Source organism: Mercenaria mercenaria, chromosome 13, assembly GCF_021730395.1.
Source record: "Mercenaria mercenaria strain notata chromosome 13, MADL_Memer_1, whole genome shotgun sequence".
In the NCBI taxonomy this organism is placed as follows: Eukaryota; Metazoa; Mollusca; class Bivalvia; order Venerida; family Veneridae; genus Mercenaria; species Mercenaria mercenaria.
The window spans coordinates 34,032,007-34,055,362 of NC_069373.1; the positions used below are offsets into that span (position 1 = coordinate 34,032,007).

At 39.0% G+C, this 23,356-nt stretch overlaps 1 protein-coding gene across 1 annotated transcript in view; it reads right to left on the minus strand.

The window, feature by feature from the left end:
* Positions 1-23,356, minus strand: part of LOC123528909 (uncharacterized) — a 213,751-nt gene that overhangs the window by 11,617 nt on the left and 178,778 nt on the right. The window contains exons 54-57 of the mRNA XM_053521503.1: positions 16,266-16,810; positions 15,805-15,926; positions 13,034-13,388; positions 623-5,856 (exon numbers count right to left, since the gene is read on the minus strand). Of these exons, the coding sequence (XP_053377478.1) occupies positions 623-5,856; positions 13,034-13,388; positions 15,805-15,926; positions 16,266-16,810 (6,256 nt within the window). The remainder of the gene's footprint in view (positions 1-622; positions 5,857-13,033; positions 13,389-15,804; positions 15,927-16,265; positions 16,811-23,356) is intronic.

Here is a 23,356-nt window from a genome sequence, read left to right on the forward strand (position 1 = left end):
TTTACTATCAAAGCCTACACCAGGAGACACAATTCCCATAACTCTGATTTGAATTTTGACAGAGTTATGTCCCTTTCTAACTTGGATTTTTTTCATTGGCAAAGCTCTAATTCAGTCAAGCACTGAGAAAAATCGAGCGCGTTGTCTTACGGACAGCTCATGTCATTTTTATTTCCTCTCATGTATGATTTACAATCGAGGATTGTATACTGACATCATTTTACATAAAACCTAAATGTTCGGAGCAACACCAACGAGTTTTTACATTGTTCACATTGTTTCGTTTTTTATCGTAATCGCACTAATAGCCATGCGATGATTATATTAATTGAAATGTTTTTATCTAATTTTTTTTTAAACCTCTTGTAAAAGTCCTGCCCTTTCGGACAATTGATATCAAAATGCACGAAAAAAAAAACCGATCATAATTAAGGATAAATTGAATGGGCGGATTAAAAGAAGTAAGGTTCATTCTTAAGTTTGAAATCTCAAGGAATTTTAATCGAACTTCAACTTCATACGTTAACTTCGCAAGAGACGTTGAAGGGGAAGGCGAAGGTTGAAATCTCAAACTCTCTAATAAGTCAGAATTTACTTTGTCAGATCGGAGAGAAAAACATACCTGTATCATTTGTGAGATAAACTTCCAAAATGTCGGCATCATCTCTCCATGCGAGACTTATTTGATTCCATAAATTCAACTGTAACGGCATTCCTGTAGTGTAATAAACATCATCTAGTGCCACCATAATTCCATCAGCATGATTTATTAGGATTATGTATTCCCCATTGTAATCGTATGTTAAAATAATTCCACCTGTTGTTAACGGTCGTACATGTAATTCTATTGTAAAATCTGATTCTGGTAAAGCAAGTCCTGTAGCAGAAACACCCGTTCCCGAATAATTGAAACAGTTAGAAGCCATAGCGGAAAGATATTCGTCTTCTATTGTGGAAATAAATGTATCGTCATCATAAATATTGTTGTTCAGATAGACCTTCAATGCGTCTTTGGTGTGTGGCATTTCACAATGATCTGGAATGTCTTGCGTTGGATCAGAACAGATAGAATCTCTGCTTACACTGCAATTGGCTGCTGTGACCGCCACAACTGTATCACAGGCTGTCGCCACGCCATCTATGGTTGAATGCAGACTATCCCATTCAGATTTGGGAAGAGACATAGTTGCCAAAAGTCTATCACTGATTGATGACATCCTGACTATCAAATTCGAGTTCTCCACTGTCATCTTGAGTGTTGTCGGGGATTCGAGTTTTAAGGTAATGTCACCTAGAGCCAAAGTATCATATAATTTTTGTGTCGAAGTTGGTGTCATTATTTCAACGCTTGTGCCATCATAGACTTCGTGACTTATATAATACTTTTCACCATTATGGATGATAACAAATCCAATTAGGCAGACATGCAAGGCTGAATCGGATGAACAAACAGAAAATCTACCATGAAGTTCAATATCTAATGCACCAATGTTCAACAAATTGTAATAGCCCCTCAACGGCATGTCCAAAATTGTACCGTCAAATGTTGAAATCTGTCCTATTAGGTTTACCTGCGCCACAAGAAGGTCATTATTATCAAGAGGTATGTATGAAGAATCAGTGTATATTGTGCAGTCATCACCAGACCAACCGCTATGGCACGCATTACAGTCCGTACCTGTCCAATGTCCGTAACACTGGCAATTCCCACCGATGTCGCACTCTCCGTTACCGCTGCATGGGCTGATGATGCCACCAGGACAAACTCTATCACAATTCACTCCATAGTAACCGTAATAACAGATGCATTCACCACTGTTTTCAAAGCCAAAGGCACAATTTGAGCATTTTTGTGAAAGCCAACCTGGGAAGTTGATATTTAGGTTGCATAAAGTTTCATAGATGTTTGACACAGATCCACCCGTTACGCCGCAAACGGAAGTAAAATCAACCATAGCCATCGTCGTATCGGAAATGTTCCCGGTGTTGGTGGCTGTAATCATGCATGTCTGTTTGTACCACCATCGAATAAAATCTGAAACACCCCCACAGTTACTTGAAACTGTATGCGAATCAAAGAATGAGGAACAGTTTGCTTCAACGTACGGGTCAATATCTATTGTTGTGTATGTTTCACTGACAGTTGTTCGTAAAGCCTGAAGAGCCAGATCAGAGACGATCCAGGATGGGGATTGCCACGGTGAACTTGGTAAAATCATATTAATACCGCTTACTACTTCAAATGCTATAGTTCCTACTCCTTCAGTGAAAGAAAGCAGTGCTGTAAGTTCGGATGTGAAACCTGACTCTTTTGTGCCAAGAAGATGAGCTTGATAAATGAGATCTGCTGGAATTGCATTTTTCCAAATTGTAAATTCGTCAATGAGACCATAGTATGATTCAGAAGTATATGTAAATTTTTCGCTTTCCACAGACGGTACATATTCTCCTAGCATGATTGTTCCACCACTTTCGAAGACATCTGGACAATCAAAGGAAAGAGTTTCATGGCTAACTTGTGAGTTGTTTCCAAAATAGTAAACGTCTATCTGCTTCTTTTCTCTTCGGAATGTCAGAATAATCTGATTCCATACATCCAGTTCAGCTGTAAATGATGTATCAATTAATGATGTCGAATATTGTATTTTAATAGGTTGTGTGTTGAGTATGGCAAAGTTTGAATCTTTACTGTATGAGAGAAGATACCCTCCATATCTTGCTGGTTTGAAGTACATAGATAAACTAATGTCTATACCAGTTAGAGAAAATCCAGCTGGGTAAGATATCTGTTTTGACATCACAGCTGTTCCATCAAACTTCAGAGCATATCCCGTTATTGATGACCCATCCCCAACAGGTGCTTCTAAAGCATCTAAGATTATGCTGCTTGACAAGCGGAAACTGTTGACGACATAATTGGATATTTCTGCAATAGACATCGACGTATAATCCATCCCTCCACTACAGTTGCCAAATACGCCCGTTCCTTGCTGGCAAACCGTTTGAGATGTGGTGATAGCTGCTTGTAAAAACTGTTCTTGAACCAACACTGTCACAGTGAGGCTTCCAATGTTTGTGGCTGTGACACTTATTTCAGTTAGAGAAGTCTGAACGACACCTAAAGTGGGACCAGAGCCATAGGTGCTTGTAGTGTCATCTAACTCTGTAAGAACACCATCTATATATATCAATGGTTTATATCCCTCTCCAGCGGGTGCAATGACTATGCTTTTAGTATCTGAAGCGACTGAGATAGCAGCTATGCATGAACCATAATGACAGCTCACTTGATAGACATGTATCTCAACGTTCAGGTCCGATGAATGAAACAACAAGAATGCCCCAGTTTCGCCAATGAATGAAATTTGCTGTCCTTTAAAAGTCATGTAGTATCCGTTGCTCGACACTGCTGATATTCTGTTTGTTCCAGATGAAAGAGATGATGTGAGTATGAGTATGCTACAATCAGGACCTAACATCCACCCATAGGAGTCCGAAGTACAGGAGGAACAATCGTTGCTGCCATTCCAATTCCACCAGCACTTACAAGTTCCGTCCGCCTGGCATTCACCATGGCTATTACAAGGAGACTCCGAATTCCCGGGACAGACATTATCACATGCAGTGCCATAGTAACCACCAAAACAGTCACATGTTCCGTTCGAATGCTCAAAACCGAAGTCACACACTGAATCACATGATGTGCCGTTTTTTACAGTATCGTCTAGGCTTGAGCAAAATGAAGTGACCTCAGATGCTGCCACGTTATGTTGAGACTGACACAAATTTAACATATCTAAAATAACATTATATCCGGATGTTGTGTCTCGCGTTACAGATAAAGCCTGCTGACATACAATAAAGAAAAACTGCTTTGTACTATTAGTCATTCCTTGGCAATCCGCAGAAAAGATTTCAGAAGCGCAAATACTGTAGGCCTCACTTTCCCATGAAACATTTTTGAAATAAATAAGTGCAAAGTAGGGCATATTTGTGTTAGAATATTGAAGATCTGAAATAAACCATTCAGGAGATTTCCATGGATACTTTGGAAGCGCAACCTCTGCATTTGCTATACTGTCCGAAGTCAAAAGACCATCACCTTCATCAAACTGGAGAGAGAACATAAGACTTTCTGAAGGGATGGCAGGATCCATTCCCCAGAGTTCTGTCACTTCGCTTTCTAATATAGCAACATTCCAAATAAGAAAATTTTCTATACTACCTTGAAAACCAGATGGTAATGAGTATTGTTTACTGTCGGATGGAGCTTGCCAATGACCTATAGTAAGTACTCCTGTGCTGTTAAATAAGCCAGTCTCAAGTTCAAAACTATCGGTTGTTGAAACTGCTGAATCTTTATCAAAAACAAACACAGCTGCTGAACCATCCTCATTATTGTACGTCATGACAACTTTGTTCCAGTAATTTTCATCGAGTACCAATTTTGTGTCATATACTGTTTCATTATCAGCAGAATATGTGTGAATTTCAAGTGAAGACTGTCCTCCCACCAGAAGAAGGGACTTTTCATTTGTAAAGGAGAAAAGGACACCGCTGTTATTAGCTTGATTCTGTTTGACCAAAAGCTCTATTGTTAACTCTGAAGTAGTGTTTATATCAACACCAAACTCATGAGTCAAGCTGGATTTGCTGAATCTAAGACCGTAGCCTCCTTGCGTTTGATATTTGTAGTCTTCACTAGGAAAGTAAATGATACTGTCACAGTCAGAGATTATAAACCTCGATGCGTTAAATTCTGTTTCATTTCCGTATGTTTGCGTGAAACTTGTCTGGGATAAAGTTAAAGAGTTTTCTGAAGTTTGGACAGACTGCACTGGAGACGCATCAGTGCAGATATCAAAAGTTGGAACAGAAGCACTATATATGTAATAAAGTTTGTCAGTAATGTTTTCATGTAAAGATCCACTAAGCAATCCAGATGTATGTGTTACGTATATATCAGGAACTTTGGCGGTAAGATGTAAATATTGTCCTTCACTTCGCACATGGAAATTTACCATATCTTTCACTTCAATTATCGTCTCAAAGAAATTTGATCTGTACACTCTGAATCCGTCAAAATAAGCAGCTGTGTCAAGGACATTTAAAACATCATTAATATAAACTATTGGTTTCGAGCCATATATTCTCTTAGCTTGTACTGTGATGGTAGCATAACCACTGGAACTATCACCGATACGTGCAGCTAAGAATGTCATACATGAGTAGTTTTGGTAACAGGTGACAAATTTTCCTTGCATAATAATGTTATCAGATATCGCAAAAATCAATACCTCTCCTTGCAATTTCACCGCATAGCTAATTCCATCGAGGGTATATATCATTCCAAGCTGCCCTACACTTATAATAGAATCATTCACACTGGCGTCTTTCTCATTAATCGCAATCTCGCAGTTAACACCGTGCCAACTGTCGGAGCAGACACTGCAGTCATCCGATGCCATTCTGTTTGTTGGGCAACTACATTTTCCTGTTGTTTGGTCGCATGTTCCGAAGCCACTGCACGGTACCTCTGCACCACCAGGACATATTGCAGAACATGTTTCATTCCAATAACCATCGTCACATAAACAGTTGGACGAGGAGGACTCACGTCTACCGAAGTAGCACTGTAGCCTGCATGACTCATCCATGTAAGGGAACAAATTAAAGTCGTTTTCGAATTCGGAGCATGTGTCTTCAGCTGGCCAAAAATCAAGACCAAGACTTTCCTCACAATCGTCAGCAAAACCAGTAATTGCACTGGCTATTTCCTCGCCATCACCTTCTGCATCAATGCAGTCAAATAATGCCTCACTCTTTATCGGTAGAAGTGCAGACGCACTGCAACTTCTGTAAAATAAAAATAAAGACCATTCATAAACAAAATCATAACATAAACCCCTCCCCCCCAAAAAAGCCACATTCTTTCGTCCTTTCGTTCTATATGGTCAGCAATACCGTTATTCTATATTTATCCATTCTATTGTTTTACTTATGTCATATATGGTTTTGACAGTTGGGAAAATACAATTTACATGTATATTCACTCTTTAGAAAATTTTAATTTTGCTTCTGCAAAATTCGGTGAACAATCATCATAAAGCTTTTCCTATTAATCTGCTGCAACAAACCAAAAGAGCAACTTGGGAAAAGTCAAAGCAAGGATGCTACAGATCATAACTGACCCCTCAAATTTATGAGAAGAGTGAGTGAGTGAGTGAGTTGGGTTTTACGGCGAATCGACACAAAATGGTCATATATCGTCGAGAAGAAGTCATATTGCAAACGCCAACTGTAAAGCATAAAGACTGATGTAAAAAATGTAAAGCATACCCAAAAACATCCATGTAAAATTGTAAAGAACACTATGAAATTCAATAATGTAAAACACATCTAAACATCCATGTAAAAATGTTAAGCATATCTAAAATCAGTTATGTAAAAATGTATATACGTGTGTGTTAAAATATCAGCTGCAAACATAATAATATTGCAAGACGTAAACAAAAAAATGAAATGTTAGATTTTTTGATATATTCCTATCTGCTTTAAAAACAATATGATATTTCCGACTGAAACGTTTTCAAATAACTCTTTCAAAGACTGAACGTCATAATATGTACTGCATCGTGTAGCAAAGTCCACACAGTCGATTAGAATATATATAGTTAATATATAGTTAGCGGTGTTTGACATGTTACACATTCGGGTTGCTTTTTTATTCAAAAGATAAGAATGAGTCAAACAGGTATGACCTATTCGACAGCCAGAAAGAACAACATCCTCCCTGCGAACAGATCTGTTCCCTTGGTGCCATTCCCCTAGAGTAGGTTTGATATCATGAAGTTTATTGGATAAAGCATTGTTCCATGACGATTGCCATTTAGATAAAATGTATTGCTTTATATTGGGCCTAAAATCGGTATGTGGTAATTCAAATTAGATTGTGACAATAAAAGGGATTTCTTTGCTGCAATCCTATCAGCATCCTCGTTTCCATGAATACCAACATGACTGGAAATCCAACAAAATATGATAGACTTTTTTAAATATAGTTCATGATACATGAGAAAAATATTTTGAATGAATGGATTTTCCATATCGGAAAAAAAAGTAAAACTTTTCTTCACTATTTTTTTTATATAAAATTTAGAGCTAGATCCCCAGGGCAGGGCCATATATGACCCTAGGGGGGATAATTTGAACAATCCTGGTAGAGGACTGCTAGATGATGCTACATACCAAATATCAAAGGCTTAACCCTTGAGCTTTCAGACAAGAAGATTTTTAACAAGTTTTTTCCTACATAAGTTCATGAAAAACTTGGGGGCCCCCGAATCAGGGCCTCTTTTCACCCCAGGGGCATAATTTGAACAATTATGGTAGAGGACTATTAGGCAATACAACATACCAAATATTAGGCCTTGCAGCTTTAGGCAAGAAGATTTTTGAAGTTTTTTTCCTATATAAGTCTATGTTAACTCCCTGGGTGGGGCCTCTTTTCACCTTGAATAATCTTGGCAATGCAACATACTAAATATCAAAAACCTTGGCCTTGGTGTTTCCTAAAAAAAGATTTTTTAAGGTTTATCCTATATAAGTCTATGTAAAATTTGGTACCCCCGGGGCAAGGCCTCTTTTCACCCATGGGACATAATTTGAACCAACTTACTAGAAGATTGCAAGGCAATGCTACATACCAAATATCAAAGGCTTAGGTATTGCGAGCAGATTTTTAAAGTTTTTTCCTATGTAAGTCTATGTAAAACCTGGGACCCCCGGGGTCGGGCCTCTTTTCACACCATCTTTTTAATTTGAACATTTTGGTAGAGGACCACAAGGTAATGCTACAAACCAAATACCAAAGCCTAGGTCTTGTGGTTTAAAACAGGAAGACTTTTAAAGTTTTTTCCTATATGTCTATGTAAAACTTGGGACCCCCGGAGTGGGGCCTCTTTTCATCCCAGGGTTTTAATTTGAACAATTGTGGTAGTGGACCACAAGGCAATGCTACAAACAAAATATCAAAGACCTAGGTCTTGTGGTTTCAAGACAAGAATATTTGACCCTAGGGGGGATAATCTGAACTAGAATGTGTCTGTAGGACACAGGGTGTGCCCCCACTGGTACATTTGTCACAAATAAGGGGCAATAATTCAAATGTTTGCAGTCTTAATGGGGTATAGCCTCAACAAACATTTTATGAAGAGGATTCGTTATTCTAGGCCATATACTTTTTGAGCTATGAGCATCACAAACAAAAAATCCACTATTTTGGTTATTTCAAGGGCTATAACTCTGTAATTAGCACTAAGATTCTCAAGAAGAATGCCAAGTGTGCAAGGTCGCATCATGATAAAAACTGGAGCAAGGTTTTATGAATTTACATCAAATATTTTTTGAGCTGGGCACATAATTAGGTGAAAAAGTGCATTTTTTACAATTTCAGGGGCCATAACTTTAAAAATAGGAGGTAGAGCCAGCCAAGAAAAATAAGAGATGTGCAAGTTTATTTCATGATAAAGACTTATGCAAGTTTTCAACCATTTATATTAAATGCTTTTTGAGCTAGGTGTGTCACAAGGTGAAAATGTGCATTTCTGACTATTTCAGGGGCCATAACTCTAACAAGATGCCCACGGGCAACATGTCGAGCCCGTCAGCTGTCAAAAGGACTGGGAGTTGCACACGACACTGTCGCATTGAGGCAAACATTTATGCCAAATAAAAAAAAGATTGCAAAAAGTTACAATATAAGTTATGTGTAGTAACAACAAAGGGAAGTAAATCTTCAAAAAAAAAAAAAAATTATAAGTCCACACAAAAACCCTTACCAGTAGAGATAGGTCAAAATACACCTCAAAATTGGATGTAACATGCATGTTGTACTACAGAAAAGTGGTCCTGATTTTTCCCTACCACCAGTAATAAAAAAGTTACAATATAAGCTATTTATAGTAACATTATAGTAACAACAAAGGGAAGTAATTCTAGGTTCTTGCGCACGACACTCCGTCTCATGATGGTGAACAATTGTGCCAAGTTACATCAAAATCCCTCTATGCATGAAAGAGAAATGCTCCGGACAAAGTCATTCTTGTATCTGACCTTTGACTTCTAAGTGTGACCTTGACCGTAGACCTACGGACCTGGTTCTTGCGCACGACACTCCGTCTCATGGTGGTGAACATTTATGCAAAGTTACATCAAAATCCCTCCATGCATGAAGAAGAAATGCTCCGGACAAAGTTGTCATTCTTGTATCCTTTGACCTCTAAGAGTGACCTTGACCTTAGACCTAGGGACCTGATTCTTGTGCATGACACTCTGTCTCATGATGGTGAACAATTGTGCCAAGTTACATCAAAATCCCTCCATGCATGAAGAAGCAATGCTCCGGACAAAGTCGTTATTGAATTTGACCTTTGACCTCTAAGTGTGACCTTGACCTTTGAGATAGGAACCTGGGGTTTGCGCACGACACTCCGTCTCACTGAGGTTAGCATTCATGCCAAATATAAACAAGATTGCTCCATGCATGTAAAAGTTATGGTCTGGACAATCAAATCCGGACAGACGCACGCACGGACGCACGCACATACACCGAACAGCCATTTGGACAACTATGAGGTGCGCAAGTTCACATCATGATTAAGACTCATGCAAGGTTTCATGAATCCATATCAAATACTTCTTGAGCTAGGCATGTCACAAGGTGAAAATGTGCATTTTTGACTATTTCAAGGGCCATTACTCTGAAAATAGGGGGCGGACCCAAATGAAAAATAGGTGCACAAGTTCACATCATGATTAAGACTCATGCAAGGTTTCATGAATCAATATCAAATAATTTTTGAGCTAGGCGTGTCACAAGGTGAAAATGTGCATTTTTGACTATTTCAGGGGCCATAACTCTAAAAATAGGGGGCTGAGCCAGACGAAAAATAGGAGGTGCGCAAGTTCATATCATGATAAAGACTCATGCAAGGTTTCATCGATTTATATCAAATACTTTTTGAGCTAGGCGCGTCACGAACTTCGAACGGACAAGACTTTAAGAATCTATATGCCCCCCAACACTCATGAGGTGCACAATAATCTGGGTAGAGGACCACTAGATGATGTCACATACCAAATATCAAAGCCCCAGGCTCAGTGGTTTTGGGCAAGAACATTTTCAAAGTTTTTCCCTATATAATCTATGTAAACCGTGTGACGCCACACCACCCCCCACCCATCCCCCAGGGCGGGGCCATATTTGACCCTAGGGGGATAATTTGAAGAAACTTTGTAAAGGACCATTGGATGATGTCACATACCAAATACCAAAGCCCTAGTTACTGTTGTTTTGGACAAAAAGAATTTTAGAATTTTTCCTTTTTGTTGCTATGGCAACCAGAGTTCTGTATGTAATTCATTTCTTTGACTAATTTTCAATGAGGATCATGCAAGAAACATTCCTGAGAAGTTTCATCAAAATTGGACTGGTGGTTTAGACTGTGAGGTGTTGACGGATGACGACAGAAGCTGGATAATCACTGACCACAAATGCTCACCCTTGAGCAGTTCATGCTCAGAGGAGCTAATAAGGTTGTGCATCTGAGCACCTTGAACACACCAAATTTCTTCACTATGGCCTGTTTTTTTAAATTAAGGAAGATTTAAAAAAACAAGAGCTGTCTCCATAGGATGACAAGTTTAGGACCTTTGACCTACGAAGCTGGGTCTTGCGCGCGACACGTCGTCTTACTGTGTCACACATTCATGCGTAGTTATTTTAAAATCCATGCATGAATGACAAAGATATGGACCGGACACGCCCATCAATGCACTATCATGAAAAATGACCTTTAACGTCTAAGTGTGACCTTGAGCTTTGAGCTACGACCTGGGTCTTGCGCGCGACACGTCATCTTACTGTGGTACACATTCATGCCAAGTTATTTGAAAATCCATCCATCGATAACAAAAAAGGAGCTGTCCCATCAATGACTATTTTAGTAGGGACACCTTTGACTACGACCTGGGTCTTGCGCACGACACTCGTCTTACTGTGTCACACATTCATGCAAGTTATTTTGAAAATCCATCATGATGACAAAGATATGGACCGGACACGCCCATCAATGCACTATCAAAAACCTTTAATGTCTAAGTGTGACCTTGACTTTGAGCTACGGACCTGGGTTTTGCGCGTGACACGTCTCTTACTGTGGTACACATACATGCCAAGTTATTTGAAAATCCATCCATCGATGACAAAGATATGGACCGGACACGCCCATCAATGCACTATCCTTTAATGTCTAAGTGTGACCTTGACCTTTGAGCTACGGACCTGGGTCTTGCGCACGACACGTCGTCTTACTGTGTCACACATTCATGCCAAGTTATTTGAAAATCCATCCATCGATGACAAAGATATGGACCAGACACGCCCATCAATGCACTATCCTTTAATGTCTAAGTGTGACCTTGACCTTTGAGCTACGGACCTGGGTTTTCCGCGTGACACGTCGTCTTACTGTGGTACACATACATGCCAAGTTATTTGAAAATCCATCCATCGATGACAAAGATATGGACCGGACACGCCCATCAATGCACTATCCTTTAATGTCTAAGTGTGACCTTGACCTTTGAGCTACGGACCTGGGTCTTGTGCGCGACACGTCGTCTTACTGTGGTACACATTCATGCCAAGTTATTTGAAAATCCATCCATCGATGACAAAGATATGGACCGGACACGAAAATTGCAGACAGACTGACAGACTGACAGACCGACAGACGGTTCAAAAACTATATGCCTCCCTTCGAGGGCATAAAAAATACGGAGAAAAATGTCCATAATTTATGGTACTCTTCACATGAAGGTCCTTCATCTGTGAAACTGTCAAGCAATTCATATCAATAGTGTTTAAAGAGTTTTCTCTATATTCTATATTGCAAAGCTATCAAAGGGCCATAACTGCTGTAAAATAGCGGCAGCAAAAAATCCTTCCTTGGTGGTAATCTGCACATCAATCTAATAGTGTGGAAGGAGTTGGACTCAAAAGAATTTCTCTTTATTCTACATAGCAAAACTATCAAAGGGCCATCACTGCTGTAGAAAATTAGTTGTCACAGATTCTTTTTCCTCTATGGTCATCTGGACATCAAGAGTGTTTAGCTATGGAGGTCTGATGCAAATCAGTTTAATTATGTGGGAGGAGCTTGACACACAGGCTTTTTGTCTACATTCTATGTAGCAAAACTATCAAATGGCCACAACTGCAGTAATAATAGTCACAGAAAAACATTTTCTTCCTTTATGCTCATCTGCACTTAAGCCTGTTCATTACTGAAGGTTTGAAACAATCAGGATAATAGTGTGGGAGGAGTTGGACACACAAGATCTTTTACATATGTACAGACTGCAGCAATGCTATATACCCCCACTTACTACATAAATGTGGGGGCATAAATAATTTTGAGCGGGAAATTGGGAGAGTTATATCGACTGCTGCTCTCTTGAAATCACCTTGTCACCGTCCATCTGTATTTCAAGTTTAAAGTCAATAAAATGCCATTAATACTTTTCAAGTAATGCTCCGGTCAAGCCTTATTTTGTATCATAAGAGGGAGATAATTCAAAAACAAGGTCTAGAAAAGTTATGGTTCTTTGACACTGCACTTCCCATCAATGGACTATATCATTTTATGAAGTTTCAATAAAATGCCATAAATACTTTACAAGTAATTGTCTGGACAAGCCTATTTTTGTATAATAAAGGGAGATAATTACAAAACTAGGTAAGGTACAATTATGATTGTTTCACTATGCATTTTGTCTCAATGGCCTCTATGACTATGTGATGTTTTAATCAAATACTATTAATAATTATCCAGTTATACTCCGGACAAATGTGTGCTGGACGAACAGACTGATGGACGGAAGGTAAAAGCAGCGACTATATGCTCCCCCTTGGGAAGCATAAGAAATTATGTTTTTACAAAAAAAAAAGATTATGAAAAACAGAACTTACGTGGCTAATGTTGAAGAGGCTCCATTGAATACATTTTCACAGAATGTGTCATAATCATATGTCACATCTCTTTTTGTTCTCGAGTGTAGCCTGTTCTTGTGACTTCTATATTCATACGTGTCACTGCTTTTGTCATTAATGGTTTTCTGTATGCCATAGTTGATATCAATGACTTCACGCCGTTTGCGGTCCATGGGGACAGAGGTGACTTCATCATCAAATTGTGGACTGTCAGAAGTTCTTTGATAGCAGGAATTTAAAGGACTATTATAAATTTTAAGTCTAGTCTTTCTTGCGTTGATGCCAAGTAATTCTAATTCATCGTCATCCAAATTTAGTTCCATGTATCCTTCACCTGTTATGAATTTAAAAATATTTATTTTGCAAAATACAAAGAGGTCAAACAATGTTATCTCTAAAGTGGTTTGATACTCCTTGGTATAAGAAAAGTTGCCAAAATGTCATACAATTTAACAAATAAAGGGCCATATCTCCGCAAAAATTTACTTTAGCAGAACATGCCAATAATATGCATAACTAGAAAATGCTTTTGTAAAAAAGCGCATGTCTCCCCCAATGCAAAGTCCTATAGGCAAGAAGTCAATAGGGGTCAGGAGCGAAAGTCAAAGAGACACTGATGGTTGGCTGCAATAGGGATCATCTACTTGGCATGTCCAGTCATCCCGCTAAATTTCAACACTCTTGGCCTAGTGGTTCTCAAGTCACTGTTCAGGCTCCTGTGACCTTGACCTTTGATCAAGTGACCTCATAATAAATAGGGGTCGTCTACTCTGCATGTCCAATCATCCTATTAAGTTTCAACATTGTAGGTCAAGTGGTTCTCAAGTTATTTCCAAAAAATGATTTTACATGAACAGGCCACTGTGACCTTGACCTTTAATAGACTGACCCCAAAATCAATAGGGGTCATCTACTCTGCATGTTCAATCATCCTATGAAGTTTCAACATTCTGGGTCAAGTGGTTCTCAAGTTATTGATCGGAACTGGTTATCAATGTTCAGGCCCCTGTGACCTTGACCTTTAATGGAGTGACCCCAAAAACAATAGGGGTCATTTACTCTGCATGAACAATCATCCTATGAAGTTCCAACATTATGGGTCGAGAGGTTCTCAAGTTATTGATTGGAAATGGTTTTCCATGTTCAGGCCCCTGTGGCCTTGACCTTTAACAGAGTGACCCTAAATTCGTTAGGGGTCATCTACTCTGCATGACCAATCATCCTATGAAGTTTCATCATTCTTGGTCAAGTGGTTCTCAAGTTACTGACTGGAAATGGTTTTCAATGTTCAGGCCCCTGTGACCTTGACCTTTCACAGAGTGACCCCAAAATCGTTAGGGGTCATCTACTCTGCATGACCAATCATCCTATTAAGTTTCAACATTCTGGGTCAAGTGGTTCTCAAGTTACTGACCGGAAATGGTTTCCAATGTTCAGGCCCCTGTGACCTTGACCTTTAATGGAGTGACCCCAAAATCGATAGGGGTCATCTACTTTGCATGTACAATCATCCTATGAAGTTTCAACATTCTGGGTCAAGTGGTTCTCTAGTTATTGATCGGAAATGGTTTTCCATGTTCAGGCCCCTGTGACCTTGACCTTTGATGGAGTGACCCCAAAATCAATAGGGGTCATCTACTCTTTATGACCAATCATCCTATTAAGTTTCAACATTCTGGGTCAAGTGGTTCTCTAGTTATTGATCGGAAATGGTTTTCAATATTCAGGCCCCTGTGACCTTGACCTTTGACGGAGTGACCCCAAAAACAATAAGGGTCGTCTACTCCAGCAGCCCTACAACCCTATAAAGTTTGAAGGTTCTAGGTCAAATGGTTCTCCAGTTATTGCTCGGAAATGACGTGTGACGTACGGACGGACGGACAGGGCAAAAACAATATGTCTCCTGGGGGAGCTAAGGATGGTGTTCAAATAATCCAAGTTCAAGCAAAACAAAGTTTGACTGTCAGTCAAAATTGTGACTTAGACCTAATGTTTTAAGTTGTTGGCAATGGACTAAGGTGATCAAAACAGCTAATTTTGAGCAACTCTGCTCAGATGAGCTAAAATACATGTATCAGTTTTTCATGAAGACGGTGTTTCTCTGAAATTTTCCTTAAAAAGTCGTTTCAATCATGAACATTCATTACAAGGCCGCACAACTTTGCAACAACCTTATCAAAATAGTGCAAAGGCTCTAGTAACACTTAATTTTTACAAGCTAGAGAAGTTAAGCATTTTCTATTCTTATGCCAATCAGAAAGAAGTCTAAACTGCCCTACATAACTTATTTGGAGTGGAAAATACAGAAACTGCTTGTATGAGAGGCTACATGGCCTCTAATTTGTGCATGAAACTGGGACTGGATCTTGTTTAACACATACTGTCGAATCATAATGATAATAATTGAGCCTTGCCATGAGAAAACCAACATAGTGGGTTTGCGACCAGCATGGATCCAGACCAGCCTGGGCATCCGCGCAGTCTGGTCAGGATCCATGCTGTTCGCTTTTAAAGCCTATTGGAATTGGAGAAACTGTTAGCGAACAGCATGGATCCTGACCATACTGCGCGGATGCACAGGCTGGTCTGGATCCATGCTGGTCGCACACCCACTATGTTGGTTTTCTCATGGCATGGCTCATATGGATTTTTTTTTAAAAATCACCTACTGAATCTTTATCTGCTTAATTTCATAAGGTTGGGTTTGACAAAAGGACAGAGGTACAAATGTAAAGTACTATCATACTTACTGTAGGACGCTTCCTCATCAAAGTCGTAATAGAAGAATGTTGTTCCTATACTTTCAATATAAGACTCAACTGATTCCAACTTCATTGAGTATAGAGAAGAGATAGTATCTGCATCAAGGGCTCTGCAAAATAAATGAAACATTTGTATTTTTAAGTATGTATTTGTTTCCTTGCCCTACCTTTCGCCTCTTTTTGTACACACAATTTCCATATTAATTATAGCCAAGTACAAATGAGTCACTTTGTATTGCTACCTATGCTCCGCTGAGGAACTTACTTCTAATTCATATATTTTTTTTTTACTTAAAGTTCTTTAAGTTATTTTGCACAGAAAAAAAATATGTTGATAAAAGTCTGTGGTAGTAAATTCCAGAAAAATAATGTTAAGAAAAACAGAACAGAAGAATTGCTCCAATTCAGATTTCATAAGGACCAGTTAACTATTCACAATACTGACTTACCTGGAGGTGAACCCTAGAGAATCATAACATCCAACGAAAGAATCTGTTTTCTTCCATCCATTTGTTTCTTGGCTTATCTGGAATTTGCCAAGAGAAAGGGAGCCACCATTTCTGAATGGATTTGTGTCCTTGAATTTCTCAATGGTGTAAACAGTTGGAGTATTTCCTGTATTTTGATTGAAAACGTACAGTACTATTTTCTTTGCCTTTTTGGAATAAGTCAGAACAATCTGATACCATTCATTATCATTGAGCTCAATTCCAGTTTCCCATACGCTGTTTTGTCCATAATAAATCAATATTTCTCCATTAAAGTCTAGACTGAAAGGTTTCTTTTTTGTGTAAGAGAAAATGACTCCATGACATCCTGTGCAGGTCTTGAGATAGAACGAGATGGTAACTTCCTTTGTTGAACTATCAAACAACTTGAATTTTCTGGTGCTTGCACTTGCAGAGTTACAGCAGAGTGCTAAACCAGAATCCTTGTTTGAAATATCGGTGTTGTCAATGAATTCATCAGTACTGAAATCGGTTTCAGCAGAGCACTGAAAAGTACAAATTGTATCAGAGTTTACATGATCAAATAATTATAATCATATATATAATATCACTGATGAGTGAGTGAGTTTGGTTTTACGGCAAATTAACACAAAAGACATAATTAGTTTGAAAATGTCCAAATTGCAATTTCTTTCACATTCTAATATTTATATATTTCAAAAATTTAATAAAATTTTATTTTTCACTTTTTTAAATCAGTGAAAAAATACCAAAAAGAGACATAAACGTATGTCTCTCCCCTATGTATACCTTTAGCATACCTCTGTATACCTTTAGTATACCTCTGGCAGCCTTTTTTGTGCAGCAAAGCCGAATAAATTGGCGAAATGCAAAACATGTACAACTAGACAACTCCTGTCAAATTTAGTAGAAATCTGTTCAGCAGTCTGACCTTTGTAAGCTGGACAAGATTTGTCTATTTTTAGCTCTGGTGGACATTTTGTGCAGCGAAGCAGAACATGCCAGCAATATGCACAACTAGGGTTAGTACTAATCACTCCTGTGAAGTTTTGTCAAAATCCAGCCAGCAGTTTGACCTGTGAAAGCTGGACAAGATCTTTCTATTTTTAGCTCTGCACCGTGGCCATTTTCTGCAGTAAAGCAGAACATGCCAGCAATATGCAAAACTAGGGTTGGTAACTGATCACTCCTGTGAAGTTTTGTCGAAATCCGGCCAGCAGTTTGATCTCCCTTACAGAAGCAAGCCTCTGTGGCGTACATGCTGCGTATTTGCTGTGTATATGCCGCGAACACAGTAGTACGCTAGAGGAGTACATTTTACATACACCGCATGCCGCGTACTATTTCGACGAGTACACAGCATGTACGCAGGAGGTCACTAGTAAACTTCAAGTATGCAGCAAAGACTGAAAATTTAAGGAGTACACTGCATGTACGCAGGAGGGACTTGTATAAGAAAATAGTACACTGCATGTACACCGCAGATACTTTGAAATTTGTGCAGTACACTTCATATACGCGTGAAAGACTTGTACAATTTCTTTTGGCATTTATACTTAGTTTTTTTTATAAGTTAAAGTCTGAAGTAAACTTCATATACGCGGGAGGGACTTGTTAATTTTCTTTTGGTGTTTATACTTTGAATTTTTTTAGGTAAAAGTCTGAAGTACACTTCATGCAGGAAGGACTTGTACATTTTTTTTTTTTTTGGAAGCAAGAACTTGATTTCCGAGTAACTTTTATCTTAATAGCATAGAATAGTTCAGATTACCGGTATTCTGAACAATGAAAATTTGCCAAACTATTTGCAATGTTCATTTGTGAAGCTTACATCTTGGTGATTTCTGAGCTGCACCTTGCATGCAGTGTAAAAATATATTTTCTTTTTCATTTTGAATTAATCCTGGAGCTTTCTAACTTGGATAATTGAAAAGCCTTATTTGAACTTTGTTGCATTACATTTTGTAATACATGAAATAATTACCAAGATAATGCCTCAACAGCGCCCGAATGAGAAGAATTAATAGCTCTCACTGATATTTGAATACTCTTAAGCAAAACACCATTCTATCATGTTTTATAAAGGCTTTAATGCTCATTATGTTAACTCATTAAGGCCTCACCAAATTAAAAAGTTGTTCATCGGATTTGCCGCTCGTATATTTTCAGAACGTTTTTTGGCTAATTGCGCTCGCCCCATTGGAAAAAATCAATCCAAATTTTTTTGGTGCGCTACTTTTTACGGACGTAAAAGTGTATAAATGCTTATATAATTCCAGTCCTAGATTGTTCTCAGATGGATTTTAATCAAAATAAATACATACTACGCACACATCGTCTATAATAAATCATAACACTTATATTTAGTTGCATTAAAGTTGTTTCCCCTTGATGAAGTTACGCCATTTTCTTCAAATGTTTACCAAATTACATGCTACAAAAATTGATTTATTTCATTGAAAAGTAGATGAAGAAAAGCATACTTATTTATTTGATAACATCAATCTACATTATTTTGGTAAGGGTAAATACTTATTGATGCATGTCACTTATCTTTTTTCTGTTTTTTTCTGTCCAAATGATCAGCATTTGCATACGAAAGTTGGTGGGGTAAGGAATTTACATTATCACAGCAGTTTCGCCACAAGAGTACACAGCATGTATGCAGCAGGAGTACACAGCATGTACGCCGCAGGACTCGGGCAGGAGTACACCACATGTACGCCAGCACAGAGTACAATCACAGCATGTACGCCGCAGGGGTAGTACACCGCAGGCTCATTTGCATGTGAAAAGTGTATGTGCCGCGTACATGCTGTGTACTATTTCCCGCATACTAAATTCCTCCAGCGTACATCCTGTGTACTATGTAGTCCACAGCATGTACGCAGCAAGTAGTACGTGGCAGAGCTCATTTGCATGTCAAAAGTGTACTACAAACGTACTATCGGTGTATGTGCGGTGTATATCCTGTGTACTATTTAAAGCCCTTGATTTCAGTACACATCATGAACGCATCATATACGCTGTATGTACACAGCAAGAGTACGCAGCAGGCCTTTTTCTTCTGTAAGAGCTGTAAAAGCCAGACAAAATTTTTCTATCTTTAGCTTTAGCGAGCATTTTTTTATGCAACAAAACGGAACATGTTGGTGATATGTATATAGGCTTAGTACTGATCTCTCCAGTGAAGTTTAGTCGAAATCTGGCAAGCAGTTTGACCTGTTAAAGCCGGACAAGATTTTTCTATTTTTAGCTCTTGTGGTCATTTGTGCAGCAAAGCGGAATGTGCCAGTGATATGCACCACTTGGCTAGTACTGATCACTCCTGTGAAGTTTTGTCGAAATCTGGCCAGCAGTTTGACCTGTGAAAGCCAGAAAAGCTTAATGTGGATGGATGGATGGACAGACAGCAAGGCAAAAACAATATGTCTCCCCCACCTATGGGGGAGACATAACTGATCCAAGTCACACATATAAGGAGGACCTTGCCTTTGACTGAGTTTGGTGAACAATTAAGCAGACCAATAAATGCTATCTAAAGATTTTTCTATTTCTAGCTCTGGTAGCCCCTGAAAGGGTTGTCAAGTGGAACCAATTCAACAAACTTGAGAGAAGACCATTCAAGATGCTCCACACCAAGATTGGTGAAGACACATCATATAGTTCTATTTTTAGACATGCTGTCTCCTCAAAGGTGTCAAATGGAACCAACAGACACACTTGAAAAAGCACAATACAATACGAAACAAAGCAAATTTGGTGAACATCAACATTTGGTTCATAACGAGTGGTCATTTAAAGTTTTTCTTTTCTTATTTTTAGCATTAGTGGCCCCTAAAGGGCAAAACAAAAATATAAGAACAAATTTGAGAGAAGTATGGCAACAGACCTAGTCAAACTCAAGTCTGCTATTACTCTGCTTGGTTGCACTCTATGTTCCAAAGGATTTTATAGACACAAAGTATGATGGACAAATAGACAAGTTCTTATTCCCTGCAACATGCATGATAGATAAACACAGTCTGTCATATTGCTATGTCAAAAATGCACAATTAACCAACAGTTTCATGACTCAAAAGTCATTCTGAGAAAAAAAAAAAAAAAACTTAATAGGCCTTAATGCATGTTTTCAGCTAATTCAAGGGTCATTACTCTATTTCTGCTGAGAAAAATCCTAGGTGAACAAGACATTTATGCATATATTTTTACTAAGTTAAGGACCATGACTATGGTCTGGCAGAGTGAAATCCCAAACAGAATATCAGGTACACAACTCTACAAATTCTTTAATGCTTCATGATTATAAGTCAAGTACTTTTTGTTTTGTTTTTTGGGTTTAGTGCTGGCAATCATTTCCTAACCAGTGTTCCTGGAATCTGTACCAGTATAAACCTGTTTTCCACAAGTAACTGTCAACGTCTACATTTGAATAAAATCAGCAGTGGAGGACAAATGAGTTCAGAAACAATGTCATATGAGCATATGCCTAGCCTGGGGATCAAAGTCAGGCGCCCACAATCCTTAGATCTGCACTTTTCCTATTGAGCTAAGTGGTCGGGTGAAATACATATCACACAAACTTTTTGGCCCCATACTTTGATAAAGTCAAGAGCCATAACTCTTGACTCTGGACTGGCGGAGTAAAAGCTTAAACAAAACCCAAGGTGCCAACTCCACGTACTGAATAACAATTCTATGAGATTCCATTTGATTTGACTCTATGTCAAGTACGTTTTCAAATAACGGACATCCAGATGAACAAGCGGTAAGTGCCCCCAAACTTTTAGTGGGATACAAAAATTCTATTAAAAAGAAGAGTAATTCTGACAAAATTAACACCAGAGTAACTTATCATGATGTCATAATTATCATGATATCACAGGTAAAGTAGTTTCTGAGACACATTGCTACATGCAAAACTTTGTTAACAAGAGCTTGTAGAACACGAAATGCCCCCCCCCCCCTCCCCCCTTGATGAATTCAGTAATTGCACAAGAAACATAAATTATTTGCTCACTGTAAACAAAAGTTCTACTGTTCCGGTTCAATGTGACCTTGACCTTAGACCTATTGACCTCAAAATCGACAGGGATCATCTGCTGGTCATGATCAACCTTCCCATTAAATTTCGTGATCCTAGACCCAAGTGTTCTCAAGTTATTGTCCGGAAGGGGTTTAACTGTTCTGGGTCAATGTGACCTTGCCCTTCGGCTTACTGACCTCAAAATCAAAAGGGGTCATCTAAAGGTCAGGCGAATCTCCCTATCAAGTTTTGTGATCCTAGGCCAAAGCATTCTCAAGTAATCGTCTGGAAACGATTTAACTGTTCTGGGTCACTGTACCCTTCACCTTTGACCTACTGACCTCAAAATCAATAGGGGTCATCTGCTGGTCATGATTAACCTCTCTATTTACTTTTATGATCCTTGGCCCAAGGGTTCTTGAGTTATTGTCCAGAAACCATTCAACTGTTCCTGGCCAATGTGACCTTGAACTTTGACCTAATGACCTCAAAATCAATAGGGGTCATCTGCTTGTCATGACCAACCTCCCTATCAATTTTCTTGATCCTAGGCCCAAGCGTTCTTGAGTTATCATCTCGAAACTGTTTTACTGTTCCTGGTCACTGTAACCATGACCTTTGACCTACTGATCTCAAAATCAATAGGGGTCATTTGCTGGTAATGACCAACCTCTATTAACTTTCATGATCCTATGCCCAAGCATTCTTGAGTTATCATCCGGAAACTGTTTTACTGCTCCAGGTCACTGTGACTTTGATCTTTGACCTACTGATCTCAAAATCAATAGGGGTCATCTGCTGGTCATGATCAACCTCACTATCAACTTTCATGATCCTAGGCCCAAGGGTTCTTGAGTTATCATCCGGAAACAGTTTAAATGTTCTAGGTCACTGTGACCTTGACCTTAGATATACTGATCTCAAAATCAATAGAGGTCATTTGCTGGTGATGACCAACCTCCCTATCAACTTTCATGATCCTGGGCCCAAGCGTTCTTGAGTTTTCATCCAGAAACGGATTGGTCTACATACCGACCGACAGACATCTGCAAAACAATATACCTCTCCTTTTTTGAAGGGGGGCATAAAAAGAGTAAGCTATAGTTACAAGGCAGTCTGAAGGACAGCTAAATCCCCCACCACAGCTATGGATAGTGAAAGGGTAAAGCTTTGATTTTAGCTGTGACCTTGACCTTGAACTGACATGGCTGACTCATGAATTCTGCACAACGTCTTGATGAGGTGATCATTTGACCCAAGTTTCATGAAAATCCTTCAAGGGGTTTAGGAGATACAGAGCTGAAACCTTTGACCTTCAGTTGTGACCTTGACCTTGAGTTGACATGGCTGACTCATGAGTTCTTGATGAGGTGATCATTTGACCCAAGTTTGATGAAAATCCTTCAAGGGGTTTAGGAGATACAGAGTGGACACAAAATGGAAGGCTCAAACCTTAGACCCTTAGTTGTGACCTTGACCTTGAGCTGGCATGGTTGACTCATAATTTCTGCACATCGTTCTGATGAGGTAATCATTTTACCCAAGTTTTATAAAATTCCTTTAAGGGGTTTAGCGGACACGAAATGGAAGGCTCAAACCTTTGACCTTCAGTTGTGACCTTGACCTTGAGCCAACATGGCTGACTCATAAGTTCTGCACATTGCCTTGATGAGGTGATCGTTTGACCCAAGTTTGATGAAAATCCTTCAAGGAGTTTAGGAGATATAGAGCGGATACAAAATGGAAGGCTCAAACTTTTGACCCTAAGTTGTGACCTTGAGCTTGAGCCGGCATGACTGACTCATGGGTTCTGCACATCGTCTTGATGAGGTGATCATTTGACCCAAGTTTGATAAAATTCCTTCAAGGGGTTTAGGAAATATAGAGCGGACACAAAATGGAAGGCTCAAACCTTTGACCTTGAGTTGTGACCTTGACCTTGAGCCGACAAGGCTGACCCATGGGTTCTGCACATCGTCTTGATGTGGTGATCATTTGACCCAAGTTTTATAAAATTCCTTCAAGGGGTTTATGAGATATAGAG